Source organism: Balearica regulorum, chromosome 3 (genome assembly GCF_011004875.1).
Source record: "Balearica regulorum gibbericeps isolate bBalReg1 chromosome 3, bBalReg1.pri, whole genome shotgun sequence".
Classification (NCBI taxonomy): domain Eukaryota; kingdom Metazoa; phylum Chordata; class Aves; order Gruiformes; family Gruidae; genus Balearica; species Balearica regulorum.
This window is the reverse complement of record NC_046186.1, coordinates 52,135,400-52,155,612: the sequence shown is the minus strand read 5'-3', so window position 1 is coordinate 52,155,612 and position 20,213 is coordinate 52,135,400. Positions and strand designations below refer to the sequence as shown.

The 20,213-nt window shown below is 44.4% G+C and overlaps 1 protein-coding gene and 1 long non-coding RNA gene across 9 annotated transcripts in view; one reads left to right on the top strand and one right to left on the bottom strand.

The window, feature by feature from the left end:
- The window catches only part of FYN (FYN proto-oncogene, Src family tyrosine kinase), a 138,304-nt gene extending 126,333 nt beyond the window's left edge, over window positions 1–11,971 (top strand). For all 8 annotated transcript variants that reach the window (XM_075747919.1, XM_075747917.1, XM_075747914.1 and 5 more), the window contains 2 exons: window positions 1,600–1,731; window positions 10,631–11,971. In XM_075747919.1, the coding sequence (XP_075604034.1) occupies window positions 1,600–1,731; window positions 10,631–10,839 (341 nt within the window). In that variant the 3' untranslated portion in view covers window positions 10,840–11,971. The remainder of the gene's footprint in view (window positions 1–1,599; window positions 1,732–10,630) is intronic.
- Window positions 1–20,213, bottom strand: part of LOC142600977 (uncharacterized) — a 523,379-nt gene that overhangs the window by 45,117 nt on the left and 458,049 nt on the right. The window lies entirely within an intron of this gene.

The window sequence follows — 20,213 nt, the reverse complement described above, 5'->3', positions numbered from 1 at the left end:
GGCCACAGAGATCTCGAACATCAGGGCCTAGGTGGTTTTTAGGAGAAGATGGAGTTCTCTAAATTTTGAGTCTTAGAAACTAAGATTGGTCCCATGAAGAAGTGTAAGTTAGGGAGACTGAGACCAAAGCCGAGCACCCAAATTTTAGCTCCTGCCTGCATATGAACTAATGAAACTACAGAAGAGGCAGCCTGTTTTGAAAGTGAATAGACATCCAAAAATCCTCTGACACCTTTGCAATTCTAACCACTGATGTGTTGATGCTTAACTAAAGTTCTTGACTTCAGGCATTAGGGATTTGAAACTTTGTCTTGTGTCTTTTAATTGAGGAGGACTTACTTGAGCAACTGCAATTTTCCCTAGAAAAACGTATTTGTTTCTAAGTAAAATTTTAGCACACCTGATGTTTTACTAAGTAAGGAGATAAGAATTACCGTGTTTACTTTGTACTCTTGAGTCAAGTCAGGTTGCGGCGTGTAGCAGAAGATGCGGGCCATCGAGCACTGGATGTGATGGCAGAACAGTGCCGGCAGGGAACTGCAAACAGCACCATAACTTCACTCCCCGAGAGTGATTTGTCCATGTTGTTACACTTTCCACACTCCTTCTGAAAGCTAAGGGAACTTTTATGAGAGGGTGGTGAGAAGTCAAAGTCAGTCTGTTTCCAAATTCAAGAGTGTTTGTCACTAGGGATCAGCAATAAGCAATGCAACTCTTTTGCCTGTACGTTAATACAGGGCACCAGGGAAATGTCTGCATATTTTTTCGTACATACTATGAGTTAATTATTACCACAAGACTTTTCTTTAAAGTCATACTGAAAATATTTTCCCTAAGAAAACAGTAAATGATTGGAAAAGCAAATAAATCAGTGTTTAAAGGCTTGTTATCTTACTATCCTTACCACAACTGGCTCCTGCAAGCTCTGATGATGGATGAGCACATTAGAACTGCACGTATTTAAGGCACTACAGGCTTTTCAGTGCCAGGAGCTTAAAGTACACTGTCAAGTTATAAATCACAGGCCAAAGTTGTGCCTTGACATCATTGCACTCCAAGCTACTCAAATGACAGTATTATTTTTAAGTCCTTGCATGTTTCTAATGAAATGTTAGGTTTGATATTAATTTATTTTTTTACCATGTTTGTTTGTTTCGCATTTTGCTCAGCTTGAGCAAACTGGGAGGTACATTTCCAATAAATCTTACTTCTATTCATACATGCTAACTGTGTTTGACTTGCAAATATCGCAGGGAAATGTTAATTTAAAACATTTTGGGAGAAAGAATTTCTATTATATTGGGTTTATTGGGGTTTTTTTAACTTTTTTATTTTCTTTTATAAAACTTCAAACCTGAATTAAAATGTCTTAGCCTTCTCTTGGGATTTGTGACACGCCCATCCCGTCCCTGCTAAGTCTTTCCTTCTGCCCTACACATCCCACCCGCCTGTCCTCTGACCGTACTCCATGGAGCTGTTTGCTAACACTTGCCTGCAGCTCTGCCCACCTGCCTGCGTTGCAGAACACAACAGTCACCTGCGAATCGGTACTTTGATTCTGTCTCTGTTCTGAATAGGACTCATTTATTCTTTCGTTAGGTGCAAAGTTTCCCATTAAATGGACCGCGCCAGAAGCAGCATTGTATGGGAGGTTCACAATAAAGTCGGATGTGTGGTCTTTTGGGATCCTACTGACAGAGCTGGTAACAAAAGGGAGAGTGCCATACCCAGGTAAGAAAACAGTCTGAGCCCTGCTTCTCCTGGGGAAAGGAGTGGGAACGAGCCATACGCTTAAACTGGAATGTTTATTTACTTTCACTGGGCTCAAAGGAGGATGGTTATCATGCGTAAGTTCTGTGTGTGCTTGAAAATGGTCCTGACTCTGAAAGCTGCTGTGTGATGGTCATGATAAAAATGACAGGAGAACAGAAAATCCAACATACTAGTTTCTAATTTTTTTAATTGTTCTCAATTCAATTAATATACTTTCTAACCAAATCATGAAAGCAATGTAAAATTACTATGTAATTTTATATGTGGAGTAAATAGCTCTCCACAGTATTGCATTCACTTTAAGATAGCAACAGTTAAACTCCCAGAGTGGCATTACTCCGTTTATTCTGTCAGTCTGGTTCTCTGCAAAGTTTCACGACTGTCTGCATGTCTGGTATTACCAAATCTCTTTTTTTTTATAAACTCTTAAATTTCAATCCTTGCTTTTGAGATGGATGGAAAGGAAAGAAAATAATTCTGTAATGTGTAGGCCGGAGCTCATGACAGGGTCACAGCGGGGCCAGATTCTCTGCATGGGGGAACCGGAGGCCCCATGGCTCTTTGTTGAAACCCTGCCAAGTATCCGATGGATTAAGATTTGTAGGAGGGGTGATTGAATCTGCCTATGCAGAAAGAGCTTTTCATTCTGCTGCCCCCCTGAAGATTGTAGGCATTCAGGTGAGGAGGAAAGGGATGAGGTGAAAGCAGTGTGTTACAGGGAAAAGAATTTAATCCCTTCATTTTCTTATCAGCACAGATACTAACAACAGGACATCTAGCTGCATCTTTATTCTTTTTATTTTTAAAAAAAAAAAATCTCTAAATACCAGTATGGCTGTGTGCACTGCAGCTGATTTAATGGAAAGTGCCCTAAAGCAATTTCAATTTTCCAATCTGTACCATGATCAAGCAGACAGATCCATGCATCAAATTGTGCAAGGAGCAGCATCAAGGTTTATCCTGTGGTATCTCAAGGCACTTCAGAAGGCTGGACTCAGCAAAACTAAACTCCCAGAATTTTACCAGGAATTTCAACTTTGCAAGCACCTAGCAGCCAGTAGCTGATATTTGGGGAAGAGAATATGGGGGCTGGAAGGTTTCTTATGATAAGCAGTGAATTTTGGCATGATTAACAGGGAGCGGCTTAGCAAAGCTGTGACTGTGGCAACAGAATGAAGTAGCAGAAAGCGAGATGACGTGTTTCCGTGGGATGGATGAGTCCCTCTGCCCAGCACTTCCCCATGCTGTAAAAGAAAATCAGGTGTTGCCACCACACGGATTGGCTGTGTCAGTAGCCGGCACAAAGGTCTTCTTGCCATGAGGATTACTGGCAGTGACATGGGAGAGCCGTGATTTCCGTGGGTTTATTGAGGGTTAAATGCAGACATGGCACGGTGTGCAAAGGTCCAAGACAAAAGGGAGATGTGTAAGACTTAGCTGATAGGGCGTTGCTCCCGGAGGGTGGGCAATGCTGCTTGCTGTGCTGCAGGAAGAGGAAATTCCTAGTCACTGCCAGCAGAATGGGTGCACAGGGGCTCTCGCCAGCCAGGGCAGAGTTAAGGTGAATTTTTTCCCCTGAGCTCCACATTGGTGGGGCAGAGGTGCTTAGTGACTAGCCTTCTCTCCTATCACATGCATGAGGACAGACACACACACATGAAAAGTGCTACTTCAGGCAAAAGTGACCGTGTAAGCCCCGTGTTAACTCACAAGTTTGTAACTGAACACAGTGTTGACCACAGTAGCAGAGGATGTCTGCACTTCCCAAGTGTTCCTTTCCCTCCCTGAAGGAGAAAGAAGCCACTGGATGTGCGTTTAAGTGCCTGCAATATATAACTTCTTGTAGGACCCATGACAGAAATCTCAGGCATGGTCTGTGTCCTGAAAATGTGGACAGTTTTATTATGTGGCAGTTTGAGCACATCAAAGACAACTATCAGCGTCTCTCCTCTTTCAGCACCGTCCTCCCCCTTCATCCCTCACTACGTAAAGCCCTCAGACACTGGCTCGCTCTCCCCTACTCGCATTAGGAAGACATCAAGTAGCTGGAAGCAACTTTTTGTGTGTTAGATATCACAGAGTCAGCAGTTTTTCTGGATGGCCATGTAGTGCCTCGGTTACACACTGCCCGAGCTCTATGCCAGGGCCCTTCCTCCCCACCAGGACTCACACCCTGCTCAGCCAGGAGGCCCTAACCATTCTCATGGTCACCATCACTCCCCTCTCTGTCAGTTTTACCTAAGGGCAGCCTCTATTTTAAACTTGAATTTCCAAAGTCTTTAGAGATTTCAATTAGGTCTCATTCCCCAGACCCTAACTGGGAAAGCTTTTATGGGCTGAGGCAACAGCAGAGGGGAACTGGGGCCTTCTCCGAAGGATCTGTCTTTGCATGTGGGTCTTTGTCTTTGCTTGGGCTTCCCAAGGTGACAAAGACCTCCTGAGCTCATCAGAAAAGACTCTGTTTTCCCCTGACATAGAAAGGTTCATCCATCTCCTGCTTCATGCTGGGGAGAGGAAGGAACTCCTGGAAGGATAAAGCTTCATGACTTGAGGTCCCTGTCTGGGGCAGAGAGTAGGGCTCAGATGCACCCACAGAGCTTTTCCTGTCATCACGGCATGGCGTGCACGAGGAGGAAAAGATGGGACTTCAACCACCCTGAGAGGCAAGACTCAGCCCTCCTCACCCAAGGAGGCAACCTATAGGTGAGAGAATGCGGTTTGTAGGCACTGCCAACCACTTTGGCACCCAAGGCATGTGGATTTGCAAGCTCTGGAGAGGGTCAGCCTTGAAACAAAGAGTGTCACGGAGCTGTCACTCTGCTGTAATACCCAGTTTCTGAAATAGTTGTGGGCATGTTGTCCTGATGTTCCTGCTTATGGCTTGTAGCAGGCCGGGGGAGTGGGGAGAGGCCGTCAAACAAAGGGATTGCTCTCTTACTTGACAAGATCTTAGCACCTGGAGAGGTTATTTATAGCACATGTCCCAGTCCTGTGGTGGTAACCGTGCCTGCAGGGCACCATACCTCATGCCTTGGAGAACCAGGCATTGTTTTAAGCTTGTGTAGAAGAAGGGAGAAGCACAATAAGGAGGACAGAAGGAGAAGGCAGGCAGTATATAGGGGAACAGACTGTGGGAAACAGGACTTGGCATTCTTTGTCCCCCCCAGATTTCAACCAGTTCCTGTCCTGATGCCCCATTTTGGAAGAGAGGCTGGAGCAGTGGCAGAATGTGAGCAGTAAAGATTTTGCTGGCAGAGATGAAGATGAGGCTAGAGTTCATCATCAAGCCTTGCCCCAGACCCTGTAGCTCCCACAAGCAAGACTGACTTTTTGACAGGTGTCCTCATCTTCATACTTCAACCAAACCTGTTTCTCTGTCAATGGATGTAATGGGCACCTATGATAACTAATTTATTAGTGCTTTTCCTAACCTTCCCTAATGCTTTTCCATTCTTTTCACAAGGCAGCAAATGGAAATAAGCAACTTTCACTCTTTCTGGGCATTTAGGTTCTACTTTCTACTATTACAGTGGGGAAAGTTTAAAAAATAGTCTGCTTAGTCAACCTTTTTCAGTGTCTATTTCTTTCCTCTTTCACAAATTTCCCTTGCATCTTAGTTTTGAGGTTTTTAAATGGAGTTTAAGAGTAGGAGGCTGCATTTCTCTAGCAGTAGTCATAGAATTTGGGGGGTTTTAACATGTTGCCTTTTGGATCGGCAAAAATCTCAGCTGCACTAAACAAGCACCTCTGAACTTGCCCCTTCTGCTTTCTACTGCACTTGTCACATCAAGAGCATTTACATTTTATGTCTAGTGTGACAGCCATCACATTGCTGCCTCTGGCCAGGCAGGTCTTTGAGTGTGGGCTCCAAGCAGCTCTGCAGTCCCTGGGGAGCTGTGTTCAGCCTCCTCATCCCTGGGGGAAGCTGGGCCACCAGCACCAGAGACCGCGTGGTACGCTGCCCACGGCTGGGGCCGAATACACATCAGTGAGCTAGCACACGTGTATGTACCGCCATCATGGATGGTAGATAAGGAGTTGAGAGAGATGCGTACTCAGCACATAGCCCAGATGAGCTCAGGTGGGTTTCTTTGTAAGACAGAAAGCTCCACTCGCAAACACTACAGCCCAAAGTTGCATCTCTTATACCAAGCAAATAATAACTTATTTAAAAAACAAAACCAAACCAAACAAACAAAGCAAGCCAACAGATATTGATAGCCTAGCTTAGTGGGTGTTTTGAGGATGAGGATTTGTTGGGGGTTTTCAGGCCTTAATTTCTAAATGAAGTCACATGACTTCCAGATTTTTTACGTTACTACTTTTGCACAGAAACGACTAGCTCGTATGGTAGTCAGTAAGAACAGCATTATGCTTCCAAGGTTATCTTCCTTTAGCAGCAGCTTTCCCATTCCCTTCAATGCACTATCATGCCTGTGTATGGAATAATCGCCCTGCCCAAGTCCCATATCCCATCCCTGTGCCCTCACCTCTGGCTTTTCTTTGGGGCTGTCCATGGAAGCTAGAATTTCTGCCTCTGAACAAAACCCCCAAATCAAGCTGTCTCCATTGTACTTCTCTTTTTTTGAGAGCATGCTCTGAGTGCCAACGTGATCCAGCCCCTCTAGAGGACTACACAGTTTACCTTCTCAGCTGTACTAGAGAAGGGCTAACGTGTCCACATCTGAGGAACCTTTGAACATGAGCAGAGGCACAGCTCTGGGTTCTCAGAGAATTTGAAATAAAGCATTTCTGGAGATGGACAGCAGCTGAGCTGATGTTTTAAGAGTGCTACGTTAAGCATTTGTGTCTGTATTAGTTTGATCATTGGTCTGAAAGCATGCAGTGGGTATTGAAGGAGCTTAATTCTCAATCCAACAGAAGAAAGCAAGAATAAAGTGGCTTAAAACCATCACTGTCCTCACTGGACTTCACATTGCCCAAAGTAATCTACAGAGCTGATTAGCTTTGGATGTTGGGATGCTGCCTAGTTACAGTAAAGCTTCCTATCTTCTGGAAGAGCAGCGTTGCCCAGATCTGTGCTATTTGCACATCTGCTGTGTTCCATCTAACCATGCTCCTCAGAGCACTCCCAAGCACTTTCTAGTGTTTTCTTTAGCCACAGTTGGAGAGTTCACGTCCTCTTTTATGTCACAGTAACTCTTACTACTGCAGCTTTTCTTGGAAAAGTGAAGCAGCACTGTGTTTCTGTCCCCAGTCCATATGGGCAGTAGATTTTTATTGTATTGAGCATTAAAGTAGCCATATCCTGTGCACCTTAAGATTATTGGAGGTTGCACTAATAGAGCCGGATAGTGGGAAGTTATTTCATTTTTGGTCTTCTCAAGCAATAAAAAGCTAATGGAAAAGCCATCTCTGGGAAATTGGATGTTTCCTTCTTGGTTCAAATGGTAATTCTAGAAACATCATGAGCACAAACTCATTTTTCAAGCAGGTGAAATAGGTGTAGTCTACAGAAGAATATTGCTGAGTATTTTATTCCACAGATTTAAGGATTTTAGGATAAACTTTTAAGGGGTCTAGAAGCGTACTGCAAGCAGAATTTCATTTATTATTTACTAAGAGTTGAAACTCTCGGGTATTCATTAGGAGAGAGGAGTTGTACAGACTGCTCAAATATTCTCTCTGTGGTGTTAGAAGTGTAGACACACCAGGCTCCTGCTATCAAAAGAGAAACACTAAAACTTGTAAGATAAGATAAGCGAATCTAGATAATAGGTTTGTAAACATAAACAGGCCTTTTAAGAGGTAAAAAGTATACCTGAAACACTGCTATTTTTATAAGTCTGACTAATAATCCAATCAATTTGTGGAAAAAAAATGTATTTGAAAGTCTTTTGTTTAAATTAGCAGCACACGACAGAATTTCTTTGGCAAATCCTTGGTGCTGCAGCCTTTGCTGGATGTATGAATTCCAGTAAGGAATGTGAGGATTACTTGGTTTAGTTTCATATCTGGGTTTTATTGGGAGGGAGGAGAAAGGAAAAGAAGGGCATTTCCATGGATTATACCATGATGAGAAAACCTGGCTTGACTGACTTTCCAGGGACAAAAATTGACTATGATATTAGACACCAATGTCTCTTTTATGTTCTTTTTGCTATCTTTTTTTTTTTTTTAAAGCGAAGTGAAGAGCTGTTTATGTTTTTCCTCCCCCTTCTCTCTCCTCAGGGTTTTTCTTCCAGCATACAGTTCATTATCAAGTTTCAGAGTCTGCTTTGCAGCACTGAGTAATGCACTGGATAAAAATACCAAACATTTGATATCTTAAAATAACAAATCAGTTGGGGAGGAGCTTTGCTGCTGCTGTTGCTTCCACCCATGTTGTACTTAAAGGGGTACTGCCAAAATAAGAACAAAGAATGCAATTTGTTCATGGTTTAGGTATATACGATAGATGAATTACCGGTAACACTTATTTTCATAGCCCTTAATATGTAAGAGAAGTTCTTAGCCCAAAACATGAGGTAATTCAGCTGATTCAAAGACAAGGATATGAAAAAAGGGTGCAGATTTTTGTTCAAAACACAAATTACAAAAACTGATATTGAGAACACAACATGAGCAAAATGCCCATTTTTTTTCTTGTAGCATCTTGAAAACAGCAAGGCCAGGAGGTTTGGGTTGGTGCTGCCTTTGGGTTGGTGATAACTAACACACCACTAGCATTGTTTTGTTATTTAATAAAAAAGTAAAATAAGTTTGAAAATGTTCTTGTTGGATAATGAGGAACACCTAGGCATTTGTTCAGTGTGTGGCAAGCTTTTCTGGTTTGTTGTGAGCCTGCGTGGCCTAACACCACCAATTTGGAGTCAGTAATACAGGAGAACCTTAACTCTATGCAGAATATGATGTCTGCAGAGGACTTTTATTACTCTGTTTTCATCATTCTGTAGAGTCCTAACCACAGACCACTTTAGATGGCATACAAAGTGTTTGCTCCTTCTCATAAACATCTAACACCAAAAATACAGTGGGTGGATGCAGGTGATAAATCAGACACAAGAAACCAGTGGTAAAGTGTTGGTCTGCAGGTTAGGAAATACTGTCAATCAGTGACCTTACCTTTCTTTTTGCAATTACTGCTGCTAAAGGGAACGGTAAGGAGTGGTTTGTAGGAGCATGAGGCAGTTTTCTGGGGAGGTTCTTCTGTGCGCAACAGGCAGCATAAGAAACAGCACATGAGTGCTTGTTTGAAGATCGAAGGTGCTGCAGTAAGCTAACCAGAACTGTGAATCGACCAGGACACGGCCAAATGAGAGCTTAAATGCTCATGGACAGCCTGCGAGAAGCTTTGAGAGTGAAGACAAGCAGCCGGTATTTTACATAGTAAGCAACAAGGAGCAAGTGGCAAAACCATGCAAGCGGTAGTTACAGTAACAGGCTAGGAAAATGCTTCTTGCGGAGACACCACAAAGGGATATCAGCAGGAGGAAATTACCCTGTCAAGATAAGAGGAAAAGGTGTTTTGTAATCCTAACGTGAGATGAGAATCTAGATGTGAATGGTCAGGAAAGGCTGTATTTTGCAGATGCTTCTTTCAAAACATCTTTAAGAATTAAACACAGCCAGGATGTGAGGATGCAAAGACCAAATCCAAGGATACAGCTAAGTTACCAGCCTAAATACTATGCAGTGTAAGGATATTATTCCTACTAGCCAAGGTGTAGAGTAGACAAATGAATCTGTGTTGAAGAAGGTGGTTGAATTATTTCTCACGAATAAGTCTACCAAAAATACGAGGTAGAGACGATCCCCTGGGTCCTGAAGGTGGGACAAGAAAATTCTTCAGGAGGACACCCTGAAAGAACAGAGTGGAGGAGACCCAGGGAAGGATGGTGTCATGGAAGCCAGGGGGAGGATATGCTAACAGAAAGAGCAACATCAAGGTGTTGGTTTCTGGATGTGGTCATGGAGGACCTTAAGTGTCCCTATGAGTTCTCCTGCAGAGCAGCTTGGCAGGACCCACCGAGTCAGGGGAGTGAAGCCTGGAGATACTTTTCAGCAGAGGACTGGGGCAGGGCTTGCCAAGTGGCAAGCACAAAGCTTGCAGTCAGCGTGCATGCTTTCTCTGAAATACTTCTGCATGCCTGCGGTGCCAGTCTTACCTTCGGTACTGTTAAAAAGCTGGCAATATAATTGTTTACCTTTTTTGAGAGAAAGCTGTGGTTCTGCAGTGGAGCTGTTTTGCTTGGCGTTTGACTTGTCTTCTGAGCAACGTTACTCTCTTCTGGGTTGGGATGGAACAGTGAAATATGGTAGAAACAATGCTAACCAGCACAGATCAAGGGAGTGCAGATCAGCAGCAGCACTAAGCTTCTGAACTGACGTTGAAGGTAACACTGCTGGACATCCCCCGGTAGCCTGAAGCAGCAGAGTTTTGTCTTGAAGCCTCTCCAGCGTGATCTCACAGAGCACTTCAAGAAGGGCCCACGCTCGGTGTGAGAATTTCAAAAATTCATTTTAATTTCTAGAATTTTGAATAGTATTTGTTGCAATGCATTTATTTTCCTTAACCACTTTAGATAATATATTTCACGGCTGCTGTTGTTGGAAAGTGCCAAATCCTGCTTGTTGTCAGTAAGCCAAGAGGGTAGCCATGGGAGCAGCGTTTTACTCATCACTGGATCCTAAAACCCTCTCCTGAGAAAGAAAATAATCCAAGTTACCTTGCAGTAGATGAAGAGCTGAAACCGGACATCGGGGTGGTTTTGTTTCGCTTGTCTGAACCAAAAGAAATTAGTATGATCAAGAAAACCATATGTATTGTAGATATAGTTATATTCAGGTTAATTTTGCTGTACTTTAACAATGTGGATTTGTCTGCCCTTTACAGGCATGAATAACCGTGAAGTCTTGGAGCAAGTAGAACGCGGTTATCGGATGCCATGTCCTCAGGACTGTCCCATCTCCTTGCACGAGCTTATGATCCACTGCTGGAAAAAAGACCCAGAGGAGCGTCCAACTTTCGAATATTTGCAGGGTTTCCTTGAAGACTACTTCACTGCAACAGAACCCCAGTACCAGCCCGGCGACAACCTGTAAATCCCTGGTCTCCAGACACTGTCATGAATTACCAGGTGTTTCTCAGCCCTGCCCCACCTGCCCTTCAGCTTCCAACTCCGTGATCGGCTTCTCCAGAGCGCAGCATCTTCTTCCAGCACCGCCGTGCACGGGAGGGGCTGAAGCTGGGAACTTCTTCCGCAGCCCTTCCCTATGACCACTTGTCCTAATAATCTGAATGTCCTGGATGAAAAGGAGAAAAACACTTGTTTTTTCTGAATCAAAGACTCCGAAACTGCATTGTATTGATGTTATGTAAACTGCAAAACCTCTGTTCATTGTAAATAGAAACTCAGTGCCAATAACTGATCCTAGTGCTTTCCTTTTTTTAAAACGCAAAACCTATGTGATTTTAACTAGTCTTCTCCTGATTCAACTAAAAGTATTATTTTCCAGAAGTGGCCTCTTTGTCTAAAACATTTTTTTTCATGTTTTAACAAATAAATAAAAAAATCAGGACAGGTGTTTGGTTTTTTGCTTTTTTTATATATAAAATATATATAATATATATACATACCTGTACATACAGTATATGGGTGCTAGTGCGGAGGAAACTCATTTGGAATCGAATGAATCCTGCTGCAGCAGTACCCAGAAAGCGATAATTTTACTGCAGACATGAAAACACTGGTGGGATTCTGAAAGCCAGTGATCTAATTTTTGGCTTTTGCCAAGCATGATTTTTTTAAATTGGATTGCACTTTTTGTTTATGATTATGTACCTGTAGATGGTTGTAACTTTGCTCTTTCAGGAATCATGTGCTGTATTTACAGTAATGTTTCCAATGTTTGACAAGTGTGTGATGATTCGTTCTTGAAATTAAAGCGAACATATTTAAAGCAAGAAAACTACACCATCACCGTTTGAACTGGAAAATTGAAACTGCAAGGACTTCCTGTATCAAAACATGTATACTGAAATGTTTCAAAAAGATTTATTAAACAGTGTAACCACATTCAGATGGTCTTAAAATCATAGCATTTTAGCCACATCCACCTGCTAAACTGTTGGTCACGCAACTAGGATTTTTCTGTTTTATGTGTAACATTTTCCCATTGTAAAACAAGTGTGTTAAATGTCCTGTACTGCTAATGAAATTACTTTCTCTATGTCTGCAAGTTCTCCAGTGGAATTACTATGCACTTCTTTACATTTCATGGGGGATGCACAGAACAAAGTATTACCTTTTCAGTTGTCTGTACCAGCCTTGAATTACTTATGTTTAACCAAAAAAAAAAAAAAACAAAAAAAAAAAACAAAAAACAAAAAACCTTTCTATTTCTATTGAGTTTTTAATACTGAGTTGCAAATTTTAAAGTCTTAATTACATTTTGTTATGGTTTATTTGCAAGTTTACATTTTAAAACTGTTTAACTTTCTTAATTTAGTAATTAAAAAAAGAGCATTTTACATTTGGATAGTTGTTCTTTTGTTTAAACTGTGGAGATAATGGTGGAGATGAGATAGATAAAAACTTTTCAAGAAGGGGTTTCATGCCATTTGGGGCATCATATTTCATAGGAGTATGCAGACCAGTTACCTATGGGACATGATTTTTTCCAAATTATGACGTCAATGTGTTTTTAAACAGCTGGAGTTCAACTGTAAGGAAGATGGTTGAATGTATAGCTAGTCTCTCATTTCTCTGTTCTACGAGCGGTTTATTCTTTAATAGTTCTGTTGCATTTAACATGAATACCTTTACGCTGTAGTGTTGCAGGAAAAGATTTTCTATGCCTTGTATTGCTGTTATTGCTTTAAAATATTGCAACCAAGTAAGACTTCCTGACAGTTGAAACTTTTTTTTTATTATTATTTAATACTTAGATTGTGAATTCGTATTCCAAATATTCACAGATTTTCTAAAGAGAACCTTTTTCGGTTCCTGAAAACTAACCCAATAATGAATTGAGATTCAGAGAACAAATTGTCATCATCGTTTGAATATTTTCTATACAAAACATTGACTGAAAATCCTCTTGCAAAGCAGGCTTCCACACTTAGCCTGTCTTGAAGTGTGAATTTATATGGCAATGTTGCTTGTTACCAGATTTCCATGATAAATTGGTTAACGTTTTACATGTAGAGTCTATAAGTAATGTTATGTACATGATATATTCAATGTTGCTGTACCTGTAGCTGTGGAGTACTGAAGAGGCCATAATTCCTGTTGGACTTTTAGTTTCCTCTTAGTACTTTACGAAGCGAGTCGTGGTCCTCTTTTTTCCCACAGCTGCCCCCCCTGCCTTAAAACGTCATCCACTGAACTGAGGACTCCGTAGTAACCCAGCGGGCTGGCGAAGCCAAAATGTCACGTACTCAGCCCAGTGCTGGTTGGCAAAGCACGGCCGTTCTGCCAAGTTCCTTAGCAGCCTTTGCTACGCCACAAGCTTAAGCGCAGTTTCCATCTGTAATGCGGGATGAGCCTAAAACATCAGCTTTGCCTGTGTTTCTCGTCGGAAGTGAGACTCAGATGGGGCGTTGTTGGGGTTTTATGGCCTTTATTTCTGATTCTTGCGTTTGCTGTTTCTTGTATTGCATTCGGTCTGTGAGTACCATGTTGGTCTCTGCCGCATCTCTGCCTGCAGCTGGCTTGTGTGCAGACTGGTGCCGCTGTTGAGTGGCAAATCCAGACCATTTCTCATCGGTAGCTCTTCTGCTTCTTTTTCTTAATGTTGGGAGTTTTGTTGTTTGGGTTTTTTAATCTCTCAAATAAAAACATTAGCAAAAATTTAAACAAGGTTGTTAGCATTTTTGCTATAAATTAATAAAAACCTTTTCTTAAGCATTGTGTGTACACCACAAATAGCTGTGTGGTGACTGTAAAAGTTGAGTTATCAGATGAAAAATCTCCTGTTCTCTCCAATAATTTTTTTCATGTAAGGCTAAATAAATCCTATCCAGATAAAAACAATTGGCCAAAAGCTCCCCCACCAGCCCAGCTGACTCCCAACCGATCCGTGGTATAGCGGTGAAGTTCCAGAAAAGGCGATCTACCAACAGCTGAAAGGACTCCGTGGGGTGACCCAGGCATCTCTAGGCCAAGCTTGATCCAATTAGCAGTCCCAGGAAAAAAGACAGGTGGAAATGCGACGCTGCCGTGGAAGGGACGGTTAGTACAATTAATGCCTGTTAACGTATTTCTATGGGAAGGAAATGATCTGAGACTTGGTGGGTCTTTGAAAACTTCCAGAGTTTGTCAAAGGCACTAGCATGATATTCTTTGGCTTCTGCAAACAGTGTTTGACTTAGTTCTGTGTGACGCTCTGGTTTTGATTTAATTACCACTGTAGAAAATACAAAATAGAAAAGTGATTAACTGCTAAAATGACAAGAATAATCATAAACAGAAAATCCGTCTCCAGTGTGAGTGTTTCTCCTGAGGCCTCTAACCTGGAGAGGACTACCTGCAGACCGAGAAGGCAGATTACTAAACGTATTTGACCTTGCCACATAACTTCAAGGTGAGTGGGAAGTTGCTCAGATTCATTTTAATACGTACCGTCCTTTTCTCAAATACTGCAATAAAAAATGCAGTACACTAATGAATGCTACCACATTGTACCCCAGGGGTTTAAGGGCCTCACATGAGGCCGAGCCCAAGCATGCAAGAGCTATTAGGAGAGACACAGTAGCTCCTCTTCTAATGTGTAGACAATATTCATTCATCAAAGAAGGCTTTTCCTGTCTAATGGGAAATTACCACCAGCAGTGCAGACAAAAGGATATTTAGTTTCTCCAGTCATGTCAGTTTGAGGGTCTGTCTGTCTTTCAAGAATAATTGAAGTCTGTTTGTAGCTCAGAAATCTCATTGTGTTCTGCAATCTCGGTAAGCAGTGATTCGAAGTTCCTGTGACTGATACACAGGGAAATTTTATCACTGAAGGGGCTCCTGTCAATTGGGGCAGCATTCCCTGACATCTTAACTGAAGAAGGAGGCACTTCAATTTTGGATTTTCCTGCACAGACCAAACCAGAACCTGCGTCCTTTCAGCAGAAAAGGGAAAGAGGTCCCTTGCCAGGATGCCACTGGTGTAGGGTGTCAGTCTGTCCCTCCCAGCGCTTCTGAATTTGTCAGGAGAACCTCTGACAGCTAAAGCCAGGTGACTAAGATTCATTTTGAGTGTTAGAGGGGAAATGCTCGCTTCACTTAAGTCTGGGAGATCTTTTCTGTTGACTTTTAATACAGACAGTGTTCTTACGTGTATGTGTATATATCTCAAAATGCAATTCGCACACAAAAACATCTGTACCTACACCAACATCAATCCACCTCTTTGTATTCCTCCCCTGCAGCTGAATGCTTAACAAAAATATAAGACTGGGACGTGAGATTAGAGGACAGAATGGTGTTAACAACAAAAGAGCTTCTCTTTTTTTCTTTTTTTTTTCCTTTTTTTTTTTTTTTTCCCTGGCTCCCACTACGTGATCAGCTATAATCCCTGTTCCCAGGCCAGGAGAGGAGTAGGTAGCAGTAAGCGCTGCTGCCGCAGCCCAGTGATGTTTTGGGTCTCTGGCTACTGCAAAGAGCACCCTGCAGCTGATTTCAAAGGCAGGGAGGGAAAACATTTCTCCTGAGGACTTGGCTGCAGCTTGGGGCCTGTGGTGTGAGTATGCAGGAGGGCTGAAAGGGGAGAAGAGTGCCCTCCCAGGAAAAACAGGCCATTAGCTGGTAAACTCTGCATCACGTTGTGTAGAGGGAGCTCCAAAGGTTGCAGCGACAGCTGTGCTCGCAGCACCTGTGTTTCGCTGTGCCCAGGGATTTAGGTGATCAGATTAGAGCAGGCTGGTGAGAATGAACTGCAGTTTTCTGTTACCAAGTGTAAATATCTTCTCTGTTATGGGGCTGGTGTGTTCAAGATGGGAAAAGATATCACCGGACTGTGACTGGAGGGCAAGTGTTGCATCTGTCTGACCGGGCCAGATGGGAGTTTGATTGTTCAGCTCATTGTTGGGAATAACCCAGCATTAAGCTCTGTGAATAGCTAAAAGGGCAAAGAGCAATGAAATGAGATTATCTCCTTCCTCTGTGGATGGGCTAGAGCTTGCCGAGGGCTCCAGTTTGCTTTTTTGTGCATCAGCATTCGTTGCCGAGCCCGCACAACCAGAATCTTGTGAAGTTTGCTCAGCTTCTTACTGTCACAGCTTCACACAAAATCCCTGAGCCCTATAATGGATGGATTTTGATCTGGAAAAAGACAAAAGAAAAAAGGATGCAGGGAAACTTTCTGACCGCGTTGGAGCCTTACTCACTGACCCTGGGGCTCACCCTCATGCCCAAAAGCCACGGCATCCCCTATGCTTTATTCACCGCTGCAGTTCAGGCTCTGGGCTGCCTTCCAGCCCTGCTATGCCGCTGGATTTCCCCGGCTAGAAGTTGCTACTCGTACAGGAAGCATCTCTGTTGTTGGGAAAGGGGTGCAGTGATCCCAGCACGCCCCTCCTGGCCAGGTTCCCAGAGGGGAGCAGTGGTGGAGAAGGAGCCTGCGGCTTCCCTGGAGGCCCCTTTGGCTCCCGGAGCCACCGCGCACCTGGCCGTCAGCAGCAGCTCAGGCATGACTGTGTGTAGCCACAGCTGGGTCTTGGGGTGACTTGGTGGGGGCTGTGTTGATACAGCTCACAGTCCCCAGCCCTGGTGACGACAGAGAAGCAGATGCTAACCCCTGCTCTCCTAAAAAAGCAGTGGCAAAGAGCCAAATCAGGATCCGCTTTGCATCTTAAAGACAGAGGACTAGGTACGTTTGATCGTATGAGAGCTCAAGTGTTCCCTCAAATTCCCAAAAGCAGCGTGGCCGCCAGCTGAGCTTTGTATATGACCTCATATACATCCAGTGTATAAAACACATACCGCACGCTGAACATTTGCATATGTTACACGTCTTTTGTTCCACTTGGGTGGCCTTCTCCTCCCCTTCCCCCTACCTCTCGCCCCATTACTTGCCCACGCAGCTCTCCTCACATTATTCTAGACGTGTCATTTCTGAAGGAATACACATCCCAGTCCTGCGGAGAGTGGGGGCTCTGTTAATTGTCAAACGTTGAGTGGGTAACGATCAATGGATGACTAATTGGAAGCAAGGGGGAATAAAATAGGTATTACTTAGCTTCTGCTCTTAATTAAGAGGATGCATAATGCTGTGGGGAAAATCTTAAATGGCAGGAGGGTTTTTGTCATCATGCAAGGTTTAATTAGAAGCATTGCACAAGCTAACATCCAGGTACTGTTTTCTTTCCTTTCAGGTGTCTCTCCAGGGCGTGACTGAAAAATGCCAAAGCAAGAGCCTTAAAAAAAAATATAAGTGGAAAATATTTTTGTAGGCATGTGCCTAGCAATCTAAACAGCAAGACATGGAGGAGAGCCCCAGTTTCCCTCGCAGCGCAAAAGCAGCGAGGGGCGAGCCGAGAATGCAGAGAACTGGAGCGAGAGCGTCGGGTGAGTTATGCTGAGGCAGACAGGATTAAATGCTCATTGCAATGTCTCCAGATGAATTCACAGCACCAATGTTAAACGTGGAGCAACACGAGAGTGCTTTATTTCAACAGTTAATCATTTGGAAGCAAAAGCATTTATGATTTAGTTCTGTAAATATACATTGATGCAGGAGAAAATCTCAGAAGCAGCACTCGATATTGACATTATCTTCCTAATCAAAAAAAGAAATAATACAAGGACTAGCAATCACTTTTTACAAAAAAGCTCCATGTTTGCTGCCTTGCCAATGAAAAGACTCATCCTGCACTTGAATATTAATCTGTACTTTCTCTGATGGGCCCAATATGACACAACACATTCTGCTTGTAAATAATGTAGGTGAGATACTAACTTTAAAGAGTTCAGAGTTTGATTCGGATCTCAGTGAAGTCACTAGGAAGACTTCAGAAATATAAAACAGACCTTCAGAAAGCAATTAGGACAGCCTCGGTTGTGGGGATGGGGGAGGCTTTTAAAATGCTGAAATAAACTTGGATATCTATTCTCTAAGTTTCCTAATCCAAAAATGAGTTAATTGATAGGAGTTTCTACAACTTTGTGGGAGGGTCCTCAGGTCTGGGCTGGCCCTCATCTTTGCTTTGAAACCCACTCCGTCGACAGTGCTGTTTTAACACAGTTAGCAGAGAGTGTTAGCATGCAGGGTTTGGGGTTTTTTCTCTTTGTCAGGCTGCTTAGAAAGTACATGAAACTCAAGTGAGAGGAACTGCTCCAAGTACCTGCTGGTTTCTGGGGTTTGGTAGGTTAAAGAGGGGACAGAGAGTGGTCCTCTGGTCACAGCTGCAGACACCATTAGGTCCGTAGGTGTGATTTCTGGACCTGGAAGCGCTCACACGAGAGCCAGATTTCACAGCATATTCCCCAGACATCACGTCCTTAGGAACCAGGCTGATCTGTTCTCCTTTCTTTGGGCCACAAATACACTTCAAATGAAGATATGTACGAGCGATCAGGATGGAAATAACCCCAGGAGGCTGAATGCTGAGTGGGCTAGCATTAATTCCCAGGGACGTTTCTAGGTGGCCAAGTAAAATATGTATGGAGCTACCGGAGAGAGCCCAGCAAAGGACCACAAAGATGATTAGAGGACTGGAGCATCTGATGTGTGAGGAAAGGCTGAGAGAGCTGGAACCTTCCAGCCTGGAGAAGAGAAGGCTCAGGAGGTATCTCACCAATGTATATAAATATATGAAGGGAGGGCGCAAAGAGGATGGAGCCAGGCTCTTTTCAGTGGCAGGACCAGAGGCAATGGACACAAGCTGAAACACGAGAGGTTCCCTCTGAACATTAGGAACCACTTTTTTACTGTGAGGGTGACTGAGCGCTGGCACAGGTTGCCTAGGGAGGTTGTGGAGTCTCCATCCTTGAAGATACTCAAAAGCTGTCTGGACATGGTCCTGGGCAACTGTCTCTAGGTGGCCCTGCTTGAACAGAGGGTTGGATCAGATGGTCTCCAGAGGTCCCTTCCAGCCTCAACCGTTCCGTGATTTTGTGATTCTGTATGAACAGCCTGAGGCTTTGCGACATCTCTGTCCAGTCACATCCCATATGCTTCAAACGCATGCCAGCCCCTGGGCACACAGGCAGGGACCCTGGCCAAGCTGCTGGGGCAGGCTGGTGTGGGTCTACAGGAGAGGCAGGTGACCACTGTTGTTCGGAGCCTGTTGACCAGTGGAGAACGGAAGACCACTGTCCATAACAGTTGTCGGCAAGAGAGGATGCTCCACTGAGTGAAAGGAGAGGTGTTTGATGGCTGCACAGCAGAGGCCTTTAGAAATAAACCCCCAGAAATATGGGTACTGATGCAACGTCCCCGTGGGAGACTCTGCCTGCCAAGTCCCCGTGCCCAGCCATGGCTGCCTGTACTCCCTGGGGAGCTGGTCAGCGCACTACAAACACTACGCAAGTCCTTCATGTAAGCCCCAGGAAGGTCAGACACTCCTCAGAGCAGATCTCCCTCCCCGCTCCCATCCTGCCTAGGTTCACCAAGGTGCTGATTTTGGCTCCTGCGTTGCCTTGGGCCCCTTGCCGCCCCTCCCCACCATGGCACACAAGCTGCAGTGGGGCCATCACTGCTCCTGGTGAGGAGGCCGGTGAGCGGGGCAGCCACCGGAGCTGGGTTTGGCACAACTTGGGGCACAGGCAGCCCTGCTGAACAGGCCGGCTGTCGGTGCGTTCATGGCGCAAAACAGCCGTGCAGCAGAGCCGCCACGCTTGAGTCCAAACCTAAGGGATTAAACCTTGAGCTGACTCAAATGACCATGGTTGTAATGCAGCCTCTGCGTCCACAAGCATGGAAGGCCTATCACATTTGGGTCTGGCTGGGACCCACTGGCAGAGCAGGCGTTGCCTGGCCAGTCTGGGGGCAGCAAAGGACAACTTTGTGATGTCCCAAAAGGGAGGCTTAGTGTCCTGCTGGCCTGTGCCTCGGTGGAGGAGGGAGGAGAGAGGGAAGGAGGGGGTCAGGACCGCCAGCCAGAGGGCCGGGCTGACGTGGCGTCCTCTGGAAGAAGGTAAGCTCAGGCTGTGGGGAGTCACTGCATATTTAGTGCTCGGCTTGGGGGCAAGTGCTGCTCCCAGCCACTTGAATTTTCCCTCCAGAAATGTGGGCAGTAATTCCCTGAGAAGAGGAAATAAGTGCTTGGGTCACAGCTTCACCTTGCAACTGCAAAGAGGGGCTGGCAGGGCACGACACGCATCCCGGGGGAGGAACGCTGGGCAGACAGCTCCCTCCTCCAGCCCCATGCCATGGGAAGGGCGCAGGAAGGAGAAGCAGCGGCATTGCCCAAGCGAGGACCTCGGGGGTGGTTTAGACGTCCCTGTGTACGCAGGCTGGCCGATCAAGCGTTAAGGCAGCGCGTGGCA